The sequence below is a fragment of the Miniopterus schreibersii genome, assembly GCF_964146895.1.
Source record: "Miniopterus schreibersii genome assembly, chromosome: 19".
Classification (NCBI taxonomy): domain Eukaryota; kingdom Metazoa; phylum Chordata; class Mammalia; order Chiroptera; family Miniopteridae; genus Miniopterus; species Miniopterus schreibersii.
Window position 1 is genome coordinate 6,039,263 of NC_138119.1, and position 13,341 is coordinate 6,052,603.

Below are 13,341 nucleotides of genomic sequence, written 5' to 3' on the forward strand. Positions count from 1 at the left end.
AAGAGGAAGTCAGCCTGGCTGGCGTGGCTCAGCAGTTGAGCGTCGACCTAGGATCCAGAAGATCACAGTTCGATTCCTGGTCAGGGCACATGCCTGGGTTGCCAGCTTGTTCCCCAGTAGGGGACATGCAGGAGGCAGGCGATCAATAACTCTCTCATCATTGATGTTTCTATCTCTCTCCCTCTCCCTTCCTCTTCCTGAAATCAATAAAGATTTTATTTATTTATTTATTTTAAAGAGAGAAAACATTAAGAAAAAGAGGAAGTCAGCCAAAAGTGTTGGGATTGGAGTCCAGGAAGGTGGAGCAGCATCTGTGATCATAGAGAAGCCACTCTAGAAGAGTAACATTTTTTAAACTCAAGAAGTTAAGAGTGAAACAAATAGTAAGAATTTACATTAGGGTTCCTAAATGCTATGCTTAGAAGTTAGATTTTGTTCTGAGGACAGGGACGCCAATGGAAAGGTCTGAAGCAGAGGAGTGATGAGCAGATTCTTGTTTCAGAGCAATCACTAGCAACTAGAGGGCAGTTTGGAGAGAATGTTGGCTCATTCTAACTAAAGGACATTGGAGACCTTGACTAAAGGCCTTGGCAGTGTGGATAGAAAGGAAGGAATTGGTGAGAAATACTCAAGGCAACATTAGTAGGACTTGAGTAGGGAGAATCTGGAAGAAGGGATGTATTAAGATGAGTCACAGTCTTGTTTGAGAGAGAAGAAAAGGGGAGAACTGTTCCCTGTGATTTGGAATATAGGGGTGTTTCAGGAAAGAACACGTCAGAGCAGTGTCAGAGAAAGCAAATTCTGCAAAAGCGAAAATGGCCAGTCATAGGAGGAAAACCAGGAGAAAGTGGAGCTGTGAAGTCAACAGACTAGAGAGTTTCATGTAAGAAGAGCCAATTTTTCAGGGAGACTAAGAGGATTGAAAGTACCCATAGAGTTAATAGCTTGGAGTCTTTGGGGGCCCTCCTTAGAGTCACTTTGGTTGAATGGCAGGGACAGGAGATAGATTATAGTGGTGGTAAGGGATTGAAAGGCAGTGAGGAAATAGACCTATGTAGGTTAATTTCCAGAACACTACTCATCCCAGTAGATGGTAACTAGAGGGAGCCACAGGTGGGCTCAGAGGAATGTTGTTTGAAGATGAGACAGGCTGGAACAAATAATAGCTGTGAAGGAAAAGCCATAGAAGGAAGAGGGCGAAAGATAGCAGGGATGATAGAAGTAGTCAAGTCCCGAGGTGGGAAGTGACACTCAGGTGACACGTGGAGGAATTAGCCTTCAGCAGGAGGGAGACTTCCCTCTGAAACCAGCAAGGTAAGGATGGGCCTTGAAAGAATGAAGCTTTTCAGTGGGAAACAGAAAACTCATTTGATAGTCACTTAGGAAAAGCACACTACGTGTCAGGCACTGCTCAAAACTAGGATTAGTAGGACTGTAATTTTTGCCCGTCAAGCTTACAGTCTAGCAATCTAGACATTGAACAACGTTAGACACTGTTCCTAATACTCACTGGGGTGTGATGGGGGCACATGCAAATGAACTTATTCTAGTATAGGAGATCATGAAATGCCTTCTGGAACAAACTATGTTTAATATCTGAAGGAAGGGAGATGTTAAGACAGAGAACCATTGTGCAAAGACCCTGAGATGAGAAAGCGTGGCACCTTGAAAAACAGTCCTGGAGCACAGAAAGGGAAGGAGAGAGGCAGGAGACTGCTGGAGAGGTAGGTTGTCCAGATTACGTAGGTTTATGCTCACCCTGAGGGGATGGGGTCAGAGGAGGTCTTTCTTCAGCAATTAAGTGACAACTAAAAGGGGCATCACTTTTATTCATAGTCCAGCAGCCAGAACTCATCACATGGCGCTACCCAGCCACCAGCGAGGCTCTGAGACAAAAGGAGAGGACATCTGGTTGTGGCTGAGCACTAGTACTGTCTACCACACAAATCGAGATCTCTTTCATGAGCCCCGGACCTGTGCATCCAACTACCTTCTCCACATCTCTACCTGAATGTTCCACAGGCATCCTAAACTCACTGTCCAAAAGCAAACTCGTTATTTACGCCCAATCCTACACCCCCTTCTTCCATATTCTGTGAGACAGTGCAGAACACTGGGAGTTATCCCGAGCCCTCTGTCTTCCTTACCTTCCTCTCAACTAATAAATGAATATATTCATCACTCATCTGCCCTACCTCTTCTTACCATGGCCTCGGCCTCTGATCGGATCATCTCCGTTTCTCCTCTGGAACTCTGCAGCACTAAAGCACCCAGTGCCTGGCCCCTCACCAGTCGCTCCTACTCTCTGTTGCCTGAGCCCAAATGTGATCATGCTACTTCAGCAGTCTCTCCGTTGCCTCTAGGGTCCTCCATCACATAGTCTTGCTCTTCTCTCCAGCCTTTCTTCCCTCTACCATCCCCATCCCCACCCCGCCCCGCCCTCATACCCTACAGCACCAGTAATGACGAAATACTTGCATTTCTCTGAAGATGACGAGGTGTGCCTGTGCTCATGCTGTTCCTCTGCATCGAACAGCTTCCTCCTAGAAAAGGTGACTCATCTTGCAAGATGCAATTCACACGTCTCCATTATGCTTTTCTTGACACCCACTCTCCCTCCTTTTCTCCCTCCTCCCTCCTTGACACCCACTTCTCCTTTTCTCTTTTGGGTCCCACTCCATCCTGTGGTGATGCCCAACATGGCATCTACAGCATTTCATTGCGTTGATGCACTCCAGAACATAGCATTGTGTTTGGATCATAGTAGGTGCTCAGTAAATGTCTGATTAACTCATTAATCCTCACTCTAAACCTTGAGCTATTGCTGTTTCCTTCTTCTATCTGTTCTTTGGTGACATCTTTGACCGCAGTATTTGACGTTTTGCCCTCCCTTGTTTTGTTCCCACTCTCCTAAATGCCTCTCAACTGAATTTATATCCCTTCACCTCGCTACTGCTGGTCAGAGCTACTATTATCCTTCAACTGGGTCATGGCAGTAACCTCTCAGCCAGGCTTTTCATACCTGTTCTGGTTGCCTTCCAATCTGCTCTTCTCCAGTTGCAGTGATTCTTTCAGGCTGCACGTTTGATTGTGCCACCCTTGTTCAAATATCTTTAGTATAGAGGAACCCGCTTCTCTTATAATGAAGACGAAAGCTCTGAGGGAACTGGCTTCTTCCTGCCTCGTTAGCTTCGTCCCCTCCATGCTCCACATCCCCCAGCAGCCTGCATCACTCACTCCCTTGCTTGGGAAACTATCTGCCACACTTGTTTGCGTGTTTGGGCTTCCTGCCCTCCTTTCTGACACAGGGCTTTTGAATTTTAATGTTCTGTTCCCTGTGATCCCCCCACCCCCCAGGGTCTAGTGAAACTCCAACTCACACCTCAGATTTTGGTTTGTTTTCCTCCAGGAAGCCCACCCTGGTTCCCTGTGTCACAGACATACACAGCCCGGGGGGCCTGCTCCTTCACAGCTCATGGAATTGCTACCATTTCTTTGGTCACAGCTTCCTTTAATTAATGAGAGTTCCATGAAGGCAGGAAAAGGCCATATTTTGCTCACTGTTATATCCTCAGAACTTAGACTCACACATGGCACAAAATAATTGTTCACTGTGAAGTGGGTGAAAAAATGAATTCAGCCACTGAGATTCAAAAACTTGACATAATCATGGACTTACCAAGTCATAACTTCCAATCTTATGACAGGTTTCCAGTGGGTTCCTCCTCATCCCTGCTGCTCATGCCCTTGTTAAATGCCTAAAATATTGCCCTACTCTCCTAACTTGTTTCCTCACCCCTCTCTACCCACAAATTATGATGTGATGGGGTGGAGTCTCCCTTAAAGGTCATGTTTGTTATATCCCAATTCAAAACCCTTTAGTGGTTCCTTATTAACACTTAACATAATATTTATTGCTTAGATTGAAAGACCTCCACGATCTGGCTGAAACCCACCTTTGGAACTGCTTTTGCTTCCCACCCCTTAAAAATGCCCCACCCTTAAACTGTTGATACCTCAGAAATACATCGCTTGAATGCCAGCAATGAGGCCTGGGCCTGGGCCCTCCTCATACAGTGATTTCTTTCTCCCTCCATCCAAACCCCATCCAGACCCCAGGCCCCAGCCCCAGGTCTGGGCATGCAGCCTCGCCAGACTTTGCCAGCTCTGCTAGCTCCTCCCTCTCAATAAACCTGTGAGTTGCCCTCTGCCTCCCCCAGGCGCTCTGCCTGGCCAGCTGTCGAGTCCTCTGGTTGTCACAGTGCTTGTCTCCTCCTTGCACAGGCCTGGCCGGGCACCCATGTTACTTAACGATCCTCCCATTACCCTCGAGCATGGCATTCTGCTGCTTGTCCCCAGGATTAGTCATGTGTTTATCGAGTCTCTTCTCAATTAGATGGCAGGCTTCCTGAGGAACTTCTCTGCTTTGCTCTCAATTACCCGCAGTACTCAGCCTGCGGTAGGACCCATCGTATTTATTTAATGAGTACATTTATGAATAGATGTTTGTAAATGATTTCCCTTCTCTTTGAAGGGCCCTCCAAGCTCTTAACACATTTAAAGTCTGCACTTAACTCTAACACAACTGTTTTGTTTTTTTCTTCACCTCAACTCCAGGGTTAGAATAAATGACACAGTAAGATGCTTGATGACAATGATCAGGTCACATTGCTGTGACCCCCCCCACCATATCTGGTGTGTGGTTACTCGACATGTACTTAATTAGAAATAAACTTGTCTTATCCCTTGTACTTGACATTCATGTATCAAAAGATACAAAAATTCTGTGCTTATGAGATTAAAAAAACTATGGTGTTGGCCTCAAAGAGGAAGTCTGCCCTGGAGTTTAGTTGATTTGCAACACATAGCTTGACAGTGGCTATTTTGGGTATTTCATCATTTCTGAAAAATAGGAGTAGCCACGGAAGCAAAAGTTCAGTTTTAGACCGTGGCATCTCGTGACTGGACTTTTTCTTTAAAGGTAAATGCATTTACACCATGCTTTTAATTTAGACAAAATAATCATTCACCAAAGGAAAATGTCATCTCATTGGGTTTCTGTCATCTCTTTCTTTTAAACTGTATTTGGTGGGGAAAGGGTTGTGTTTTAATGTCTGCATTGAGTTGGTGAATTTAATGGCAATTGAGAAGATTCTTCGGTGCCAGCCAGAATGTGAAAAGGTATGTATGGTATTGTTTCTATTTTAATTTATGCTTCTGTCGAGTGTGTGAGTGTTGTTTTTAAAGGGAAATGTGCTTCCTTCTCTTCTCGGCCTGGATCTGTAAGGAGCTATTGCCCCGTGGTGTCGTGTGATGGTTTTGTCTTTCAGGGTGAGTTGGCCCAACTTTTATTCAAGGTGGCTGTGGTAGCATTTCTTTGGGATGGTTGCAAATTCTGAGCCACTGATGTGAAGGTTAAGATTTTACAGAAACCTACAATCTTCTCTTCCACCTCCCCGGGGGTAAGGTCTAGTATAAGTTTATAGGTTAAGTTCATGCTCTATTTAGTACAAACACCTATTTCAGTATATTTAAAATGCTATATAAATATTTTATGGTGCTTTACAAAGAGCCTTGTTGACTTTTGAATGAAAACAGGAACAAAAAAGTGCTGAAAAGCCATTACCACTGCTGATTCTGCTGTGCGTGGTGTGCTTTCTGTTCCCCTGGCTCAGGGTTCTCACCCCGTTTCCCAGTGGGTGCCTTCCTGATTATCCCACATGCTGATCTGAAAAGGTTTGGTCTGATTGTAAGGCACTTGATATGTCGCTGCTGCTACTGGCCCATGGCAGTGAGGTCCGGCTCCCAACCCTCCCCATGTCCCCAGGACTTGGAAATTGCTTCACTTTTGAGAGCTGAACAATTAAACAAAGAATTGATGGCATTTGTTGTCTAAATGAATTACCTTAAAATACAACATATACAGGAGAGCCAAAAATTCTTATCATGGGTTTACTTAATATGAAGTAAAATTGTGGCCACCTAGAACTGTTTTATTTTATTATAAAATAATAAAATATAAATAATAATAAAAGTGGAAACAATGTTTATCAACAGTCAGGGAACTGGTTAAGCAAATAATAGTACATAGTTGTAACAGAAAGAACTGTCGCCATGAAAATGCTTATGGAAAGTTTTTAGTGACATGGGAGAATGCCAATGATAAAAAGCTTAGTTTTAAAAAACAGGATGTATGAAGAAATATCTCAACTAGTCTTTTAAAAATGCATGACAGACAAACACTGTGGTCTCACTTATATGTGGAATCTCTAAAAATTGACTTCATACATGGAAAGAACAAATGCCAGAGAGGAGTGAGGGGGGTGGGGGGGTGTGGCGGGGGAATGGGTGAAGGTGGTCAAAGGTACAAACCCAGTTATAAGATAAAGAAGTCCTGGGGACGTAATGTACAGCATGGTGATTATAATTAATAATACTGTATTGTATATTTGAAAGTTGCTAAGAGAGTAGATCTTAAACATTGGCATCACAAGAAAAATAATTTGTAACTCTGTGAGGTGATGGATGTTAGCTGAACTCATTGAGGTGATCATTTTGCAAATAAATCTATGTCAAATCATTAATTGGTACACCTTAAACTAATACAATGTGATATGTCAATTATATCTCAATAAAACTGGAAAAAAGAAAAACGAAAAAGGAATTTAAAATTCATGGAAATGCAACTAAAAAGAAATACACTAAAATATTAACCATGGGTAGTGGGAGTTTGGATGATTTTACTTTTCTGCTTTTCAGCGCTTTGTACTTTTTGGAACAAATAAATAAAAGCGGGAAAGTATAGAAAACTTTACATAACAAATAGAATCATAGCCTAGGCAAGGCTATTTTCACTCGAAAAGACAACATGTGAACGGAAGTGTCTGATGGAGCCTAGAGGAAGGATCTCCAGCAGCAAATTTGTTAAAGTTTGCCCAGTACTTGCCAGGGGAGGGGGAAGCAGAGGCGTCAGACCTAGATGACACTAAGTGTTAAAAACACGCATTCATCTTCTCCCACCCTGGCTTCAGTTCAATGTTTGCCAAGCAAAATTATGGTTTCAGTTCGGTTTCTTAGAGGTTCTGAGAGAATGCTGCTCGTTACAGCAACATGCTCCTTATGTCATTTCTGTTTATACATCAGTCTCCTGTGGGTTGGTTGGTGGGAGTTAGTTCCGGAGTAATCAGTCAATTCTAGGTGCCCTGATAACATCAAATTTCTGGACCTGCAAAGCTGAGGATGCTGCTGAGCTGTGGCAACCACACCACATGAAGTTCGTGACCACTGACTTCACTAGAACACCTGCCCACGACTTGCCTCTCTCGTTGTTACTGCTCTCGTATTGAGATCACAGTGGACTCCTCCACTGCCTCTCCTTTCCAGGCTTTCTCAGAGGTACCTTCTTTATTTTCAGGGGAAGACAGCATGGGAGGAAGTCAATCCAACACTGGTAAGTTCAGGACAGAAACCATTACCTGCCTCACTGCCGGGTTAAGATGAACTGGAAAAACTGGAAAGTGTGCTGAGGGGCCGTAATGGGACGTTTCTGAACTTGGAAGAATCAGATTTCACCATGCAGTAACGCCCAGGGGGGTGAAAAGGGGAACCAGAGGCTATGGTCTGATCCTCCAAATTTTGAGTAAAGGGTGGGTGTCTCTGTGCTTGGTATTAGACCAGTTAGGTAGTTTGTGGAAATCTAGTTTACTTCTCTTACTACCCACGCCGGTGGTGGTGCAGGTATTGGGAAAACTCACCGTGGCTGCCTTTGACTTGCCTGCAAACAAATGAACAAACCGAAATAAGGCAGCAGGTGCCAAGGTCAGATTCCCGAGGACCTTGGGAAACACTAGTTCTGTGATTCACCTTTGGTACTTGACTCTCTGGCCTGGGATTCTCTGCTTAAATCCAAGGGAGCATATCTACCTAGGAGTCCTATTAAAATCCTTGAGGGAGACCCAGGAGATGTTTTTGTTTTTTTTTTATCAAAGGGACATCTGGGGCTACAGAACCACCAGGCTTTTCTTTCACTTGTGTAGCTGATGGTTTTTTAAGTTCCAGTTCTAATTTCCACCTTAAAGGCTCTGGGATCTAACAAACGATGCGCTCTTCATTCGCAGACTTGTAGCCCCCTTCATTGATCTCCACTGGTTGCTCGGATAGGGCGAGGAACCTGGGGACACTTAAGCTGGAAAGTTCATGCGAAGTGGCAGATATGCTAATCCCCTTCATGTTCTCTCATAGGCAAGCAAACAGCCCTCACCACTATAGCTCCCACAGCTTCCCCTGCACCCTGCTTCTCCAAGTAAGTGAACATTCTCCTGACCATTTCCTCTTGTACCACATGGTGTTGGATTTTGTGTTGACAGTTTTGCATTATGGGCTTGGGGAGGGGCATCTGGAGAGAAGAAGCCAGAACCAATGGACAAACTCACTCAGTTTTTTACCCTCTTAGTGTTTTTCTTAACCTAGGGACCCCCAAGCCTCAAGAGTTCCATGAATCATTTACTTTTAAAAATAAGATTTGCTGTGTAGGGCCACTTATGGACATTTTAAAAAATGACAGTTGACATACCACGTTATATTGGTTTCAGGTGTATAACATAGTGGCTCAACATTTACATAACTTACAACAGATCCTGCTGATCCTTACAATACTTAACATCTGGTAACTGTCGATATTTTCTCTGTATCTATGAATTTGTTTCTGTTTTGTTTATTTTGTTTTTTGGATTCCACATATAAGTGAAATCATATGCTATTTTTCTTTGTCTGGCTTATTTCACTGAGCATAATATCCTCTAGGTCCATCCATGTTGTCTCAAATGGCAAGATTTCATTCTTTTTTATGGCTGAGTAATATTCCATATATTACTCACATATATATATATATACACACTCACCCCCCCCCCCCCCCATTTTCTTTATCCATTTGTCTGTTGGTGGACACTTAGGTTGTTTCCACATCTTGCCTACTGTAAATAATGCTGCAATGAACATAGGGATGCATATGTTTTTATAATTAGTGTTTTGGATTTCTTCAAATAAATACCCAGAAGTAGAATCACTGGGTCATAAGGCAGTTCCATTATTAATATTTTGAGAAACCTCCATACTGTTTTATATAGTAGCTGCATGAGGGTTTCCTTTTCTCCACATTCTTGCCAACACTTATTTGTTGATTTGTTGATGGTAGCCATTCTGACAGGTGTAAGGTGCTATCTTACTGTGGCTTTAATTTGCATTTCCCTGATGTTGAGCAAATTTTCATGTCTCTTGGCCATCTGTGTGTCCTCTGGAGAAATGTTCTATTCAGGTCCTCTGCCCATGTTTTAATTGGTTTATTTTCTTAGTGTTAAGTTGTATGAGTTCTTTATATATTTTGAGTATTAACCCCATTTTGGATGTATTATTGGCAAATATCTTCTTCCATTCAGTAGGTTGTCTTTTTGTTTTTATTTTTTTGATGGTTTCCTTCGCTGTGCAAAAACTTTTTAGTTTGATGTAGCCTCATGGTGGTTGTATTTTGCTGTTATTGTTTCTCTTGCCCAAGAAGACACACCCAAAAAGATACTACTGAGAGCAATGTCAGAGAGTTTACTGCCTGTGTTTTCTTTTAGGAGTTTTATGGTTCCGAGTCTTACATTTAAGTCTTTAATCCATTTTGAGTTTATTCTTGTAAGAAAGTGGTCCATTTTCATTATTTTGCATGTGTCTGTCCAGTTTCCCCAACACTGTTTACTGAAGAGACTGTCTGTACCCAACTATATTCTTGCCTCCTTTGTCATATATTAATTGATCATATAGGTGTGGGCTTATTTCTGGCCTCTCTGTTCTATCCCATTGAGCTATGTGTCTCTTTTGATGCTGGTACCATGCTGTTTTGATTACTATGGCCTTGTGGTATAGTTCGATATCAGCATACAACCTCCAACTTTGTTCTTCTTTTTCAAGATGGCTTTGGCTATTTGGGGTCTTTTATGGCTCCATATAAATTTTAGGATTATTTATTCTAGTTTTGTGAAAAATGCTATTGGTGTTTTGATAGAGATTGCATTGAAATCTGTAAATTGCTTTAGATCGTATGGATATTTTAATGGTGTTAATTCTTCCTATCCATGAGTATGGTATAGAATTTCATTTATTTGTGTCTTCTTCAGTTTCTTTCTTCAGTGTCTTATAGTTTTTGAGTACAGGTCTTTTGCCTCCTTGGTTGAATTTATTCCTAGGTATTTCATTCTTGCTGATGTAATTGTAAATGGGATTGTTTTCTTAATTTCTCTTTCAGGTAGTCTGTTATTGTGTATAAAAATGCAACCAATTTCTGAATATTAATTTTTTTATCTTGCTATTTAATGAGCTCATTTATTCTAGTAGTTTTTTGGTGGATTTTTTAGGGTTCTTTCTATATAGTATCATGTCATCTGCAAATAATGACACTTTTACTTCTTCCTTTCCAATTTGGATGCCCTTTCTTTCTTTCTTTCTTTCTTTCTTTCTTTCTTTCTTTCTTTTCTTTCTTTTCTTTTCTTTCTTTCTTTCTTTTTTTCCCCATCTGATTGTTGTGGCTAGGACTTCCAATACTATGTTAAATAAAAGGGGACATTCTTGACTTGTTTCTGATTTAAAGAAAAAGCTTTTAGCTTTTCACCATTGAGTATGTTTCCTCTATCCTCACTTTGCTGAGAATGTGTATCATAAATGGATGCTGGATTTGTCCAATGCTTTTTCTGCATCTATTGATATAATCATATGATTTTTTCATTATGCTTCTGTGGTGTATCACATTAATTAATTTGTGGATATTGAACCAGCTTTGCATCCCAGGAATAAATCCCACTTAATCATGGTATATGATTTTTTTCAATGTATTGCTGAATTCGGCTTACTAATATTTTGTTGAGGATTATTACATCTATATTCATGGCCTATAATTTTTTTTTTAAGTGTCTTTGTCTGGTTTTGGTACCAGGGTAATGCTGGCCTCGAAAAATGAATTTGGGAGCCTTTCCTCGTCATTAATTTTTTTGAATAGTTTGAGAACTATGTACATTTCTTGAGGGAAAACCTTTCACTGAAGCTTCAAAAGGATCTTGAACTCAAAACCAAAAAGTTGAAAACAGTGGGAAGTGTGAAAGCTATTTTAGAGGTTTTCCCATTGGAGGGAAATGTTACATTCTGGTCTTTAGAAAAGGCCTTCAAAAAGCCCAGAAGGTCATCTGCTCCCTTTATTTACCACAACAGCAAAGAACTTCATTTGGCCTTAGCCTTTCTTGCTGGGGTTCTACTGACACTGCTGCTGGTAGCCCTTGTCTTCCTCATCATGAAGAACTACAGAAAATGTAAGTGGCCTCCGAGCGATGGGATGGCTCTTTTTTCTCTGCCATTGAGAATAGAGTTAGTCTTGAGTGGCTAACAGGAAAGAGGGGATAAAACCTGCTCAGCCCACCTTCTCTGCAGACTGCAGATTCCAATCCCTCCACTTCTCACCTGCCCTCCTGACCCTCCACCTTTCCCACCTGCACCACCTCCTCCCAGCCCACGCCTTCACCCAAGACTGAAGGGAGAGACTTCCAATTCCTCCAGACCCCATTGGTGAGATTTGTCCCTTTTCTTCCTCGCACTTGTGGCAGGTCATTCAAGTCCCCAAGCTCTGGATCCTCACTCAGATTCTCTTGCCAAGGTAAGATGACCATGCTGTTTCTGTGACACTGGAGACCTGCTGCCATTGGAATTTCCCTCTACACTATGTCTTATCCACTAGACTAGTGGTATTGCTTTCTGGATGCTGGGCAAGTGATTCTTTGAAGGGTTCTTCTGATTTCTTTGGGTCTTCTCTCACCAAAGCTTCCAAGTTGCTCTGAAGAGGTCCTTGCTTCTCAAGAGGCACATTCCTCCAAACTGAACTCTCTCATTCCTCCTCCTTCGTCCTCTGCAGTTATCATCCACCCCGGAGGAGACGCTCACCTATGCCAGCGTGGATCTCAAAATGTCAGAAGAGAAGAGGGGCGACTTGATTGCAAACCATTCTGCAGGCCTGAACTCCGTTGTCTATGCTCAGATTAAGTGACAGATTCATCCTGAGTTTCCAATAAGGCTCGGATCCAGTTCCTCTCATGTCAGCTCCATCTTCATACATCACTTTCCCTTTTTAGAGATTTTGGACCACAGTCTGTGTGAAACTGCAGGTGGAGTTGTTTGGGTGTGATCTGGCAATCTTAGCCAGCAGTTTTGTGACCCAGGGTCAGTCTTTTTCCTGGGCCTCCCACTGGGACTAACAGGATGTAAGCTCTCTGAGGGCCAAGACTGCCTCCCTTTGTCCCTTCCAAAGTGTATGGTACAGGCTTGGTGCACCAAGAGTGCTCACTCAGTGTCCCAAGTGTCAACTTAGGAGAAGTCAACAAAATGGACAATCTAGCAGGAATGACAAATAAAAGCAAACCCTTTGCAATACTGGCTCCTTCATCCTGTGTCCCTGTTACCTGCAGATGTCAGGGCCACAAGTCCAGAGCTCATCCACAGCAGGAAAAGACTAACCGAGGTGATGGTAATCAAGTTCAGGATTGATTGGGGTACAGGTCTCAACCTCTACCACTAACTAGCCATATTCATTTGGGCAAGTTCGTTAAACTTTTAAAGCTTCAATTCCTTTATCTGGAAGACAGAGCTGAAAACACCTCTTAGCGTGGGAATAAATGAGATATAATACACACGAGCCGTCTGTATATCCCAGAGCTCCACACAGATACAAGGTCCCTGTCGATTAAAGCACTATTCAAATGTGGATGTCCGTCTCCTTACGATATCATGAGCTATGCATAACATTATACAGGAGCTAAAGATTAACTCTAAATCTCCCCAGTCCCACTGGATAATTCGGTAGACGATCCCAGTAAAAAATATCAATACAATTATTTTTTACTCAGCAAGATTACTCTAAAAATCCTATGTTAACAATAACCAGAAAAGCAAATCCAGGAAAGTTCATAAAAATAAGTAAAAGTAACGTGGGAAGCCTCACCCTAACAGGTAACTGGAAGTACTGTTTCATTAAGCATATTTAGACTAATTAAAATGATATGTAAATAGTACATGAGTAAACAAATCAGTGGGATACAATAAAAAGACCAGAAATAGACCAAAACACATAAGGAAATTCAGACTATGATGAAGGTGACTTACCAAGTCACCGGGGGGATGGGTTATTCTATCAACGGTACTGAGACAAGTTGGTGCCCTCCAGCCAGCGAGCGGCAGAATAAAATCTAAATCAGATCCTCTGCCGCCAGATTCCTGGCATCTGGCCTCCACCCCCCGCTGCCCCGGAGCACCCACAGTGGAAGA

The 13,341-nt window shown here is 42.3% G+C and overlaps 1 protein-coding gene across 3 annotated transcripts; it reads left to right on the plus strand.

Moving 5' to 3' along the window:
- The first annotated feature begins 4,917 nt into the window (after positions 1-4,917).
- On the plus strand, positions 4,918-12,781 carry LOC308549107 (transmembrane protein C1orf162). Of its 3 annotated transcripts, XM_081121431.1 has the most exons (7): positions 4,922-4,981; positions 5,331-5,462; positions 7,415-7,450; positions 8,242-8,302; positions 11,242-11,339; positions 11,631-11,680; positions 11,936-12,774. In XM_081121431.1, exons 3-7 carry the CDS (start codon positions 7,426-7,428, stop codon positions 12,065-12,067), a joined length of 366 nt encoding a protein of 121 aa, XP_080977557.1. In that variant the 5' UTR covers positions 4,922-4,981; positions 5,331-5,462; positions 7,415-7,425; the 3' UTR covers positions 12,068-12,774. The 3 variants fall into 3 exon arrangements, with proteins under 3 accessions (XP_080977556.1, XP_080977557.1, XP_080977558.1); XM_081121430.1 differs by lacking the exon at positions 5,331-5,462 and having other exon boundaries at positions 4,918-4,981; positions 11,936-12,781; XM_081121432.1 differs by lacking the exon at positions 5,331-5,462 and having other exon boundaries at positions 4,938-5,181.
- Positions 12,782-13,341: the final 560 nt, after the last annotated feature.

Coding starts and splice junctions, on each gene's coding strand:
- LOC308549107 (XM_081121430.1), top strand. CDS start 7,426: ATGGGAGGAAGTCAATCCAACACTG. Junction 7,451..8,241: donor AGGAAGTCAATCCAACACTG/GTAAGTTCAGGA, acceptor GTTCTCTCATAG/GCAAGCAAACAGCCCTCACC. Junction 11,340..11,630: donor CATGAAGAACTACAGAAAAT/GTAAGTGGCCTC, acceptor CACTTGTGGCAG/GTCATTCAAGTCCCCAAGCT.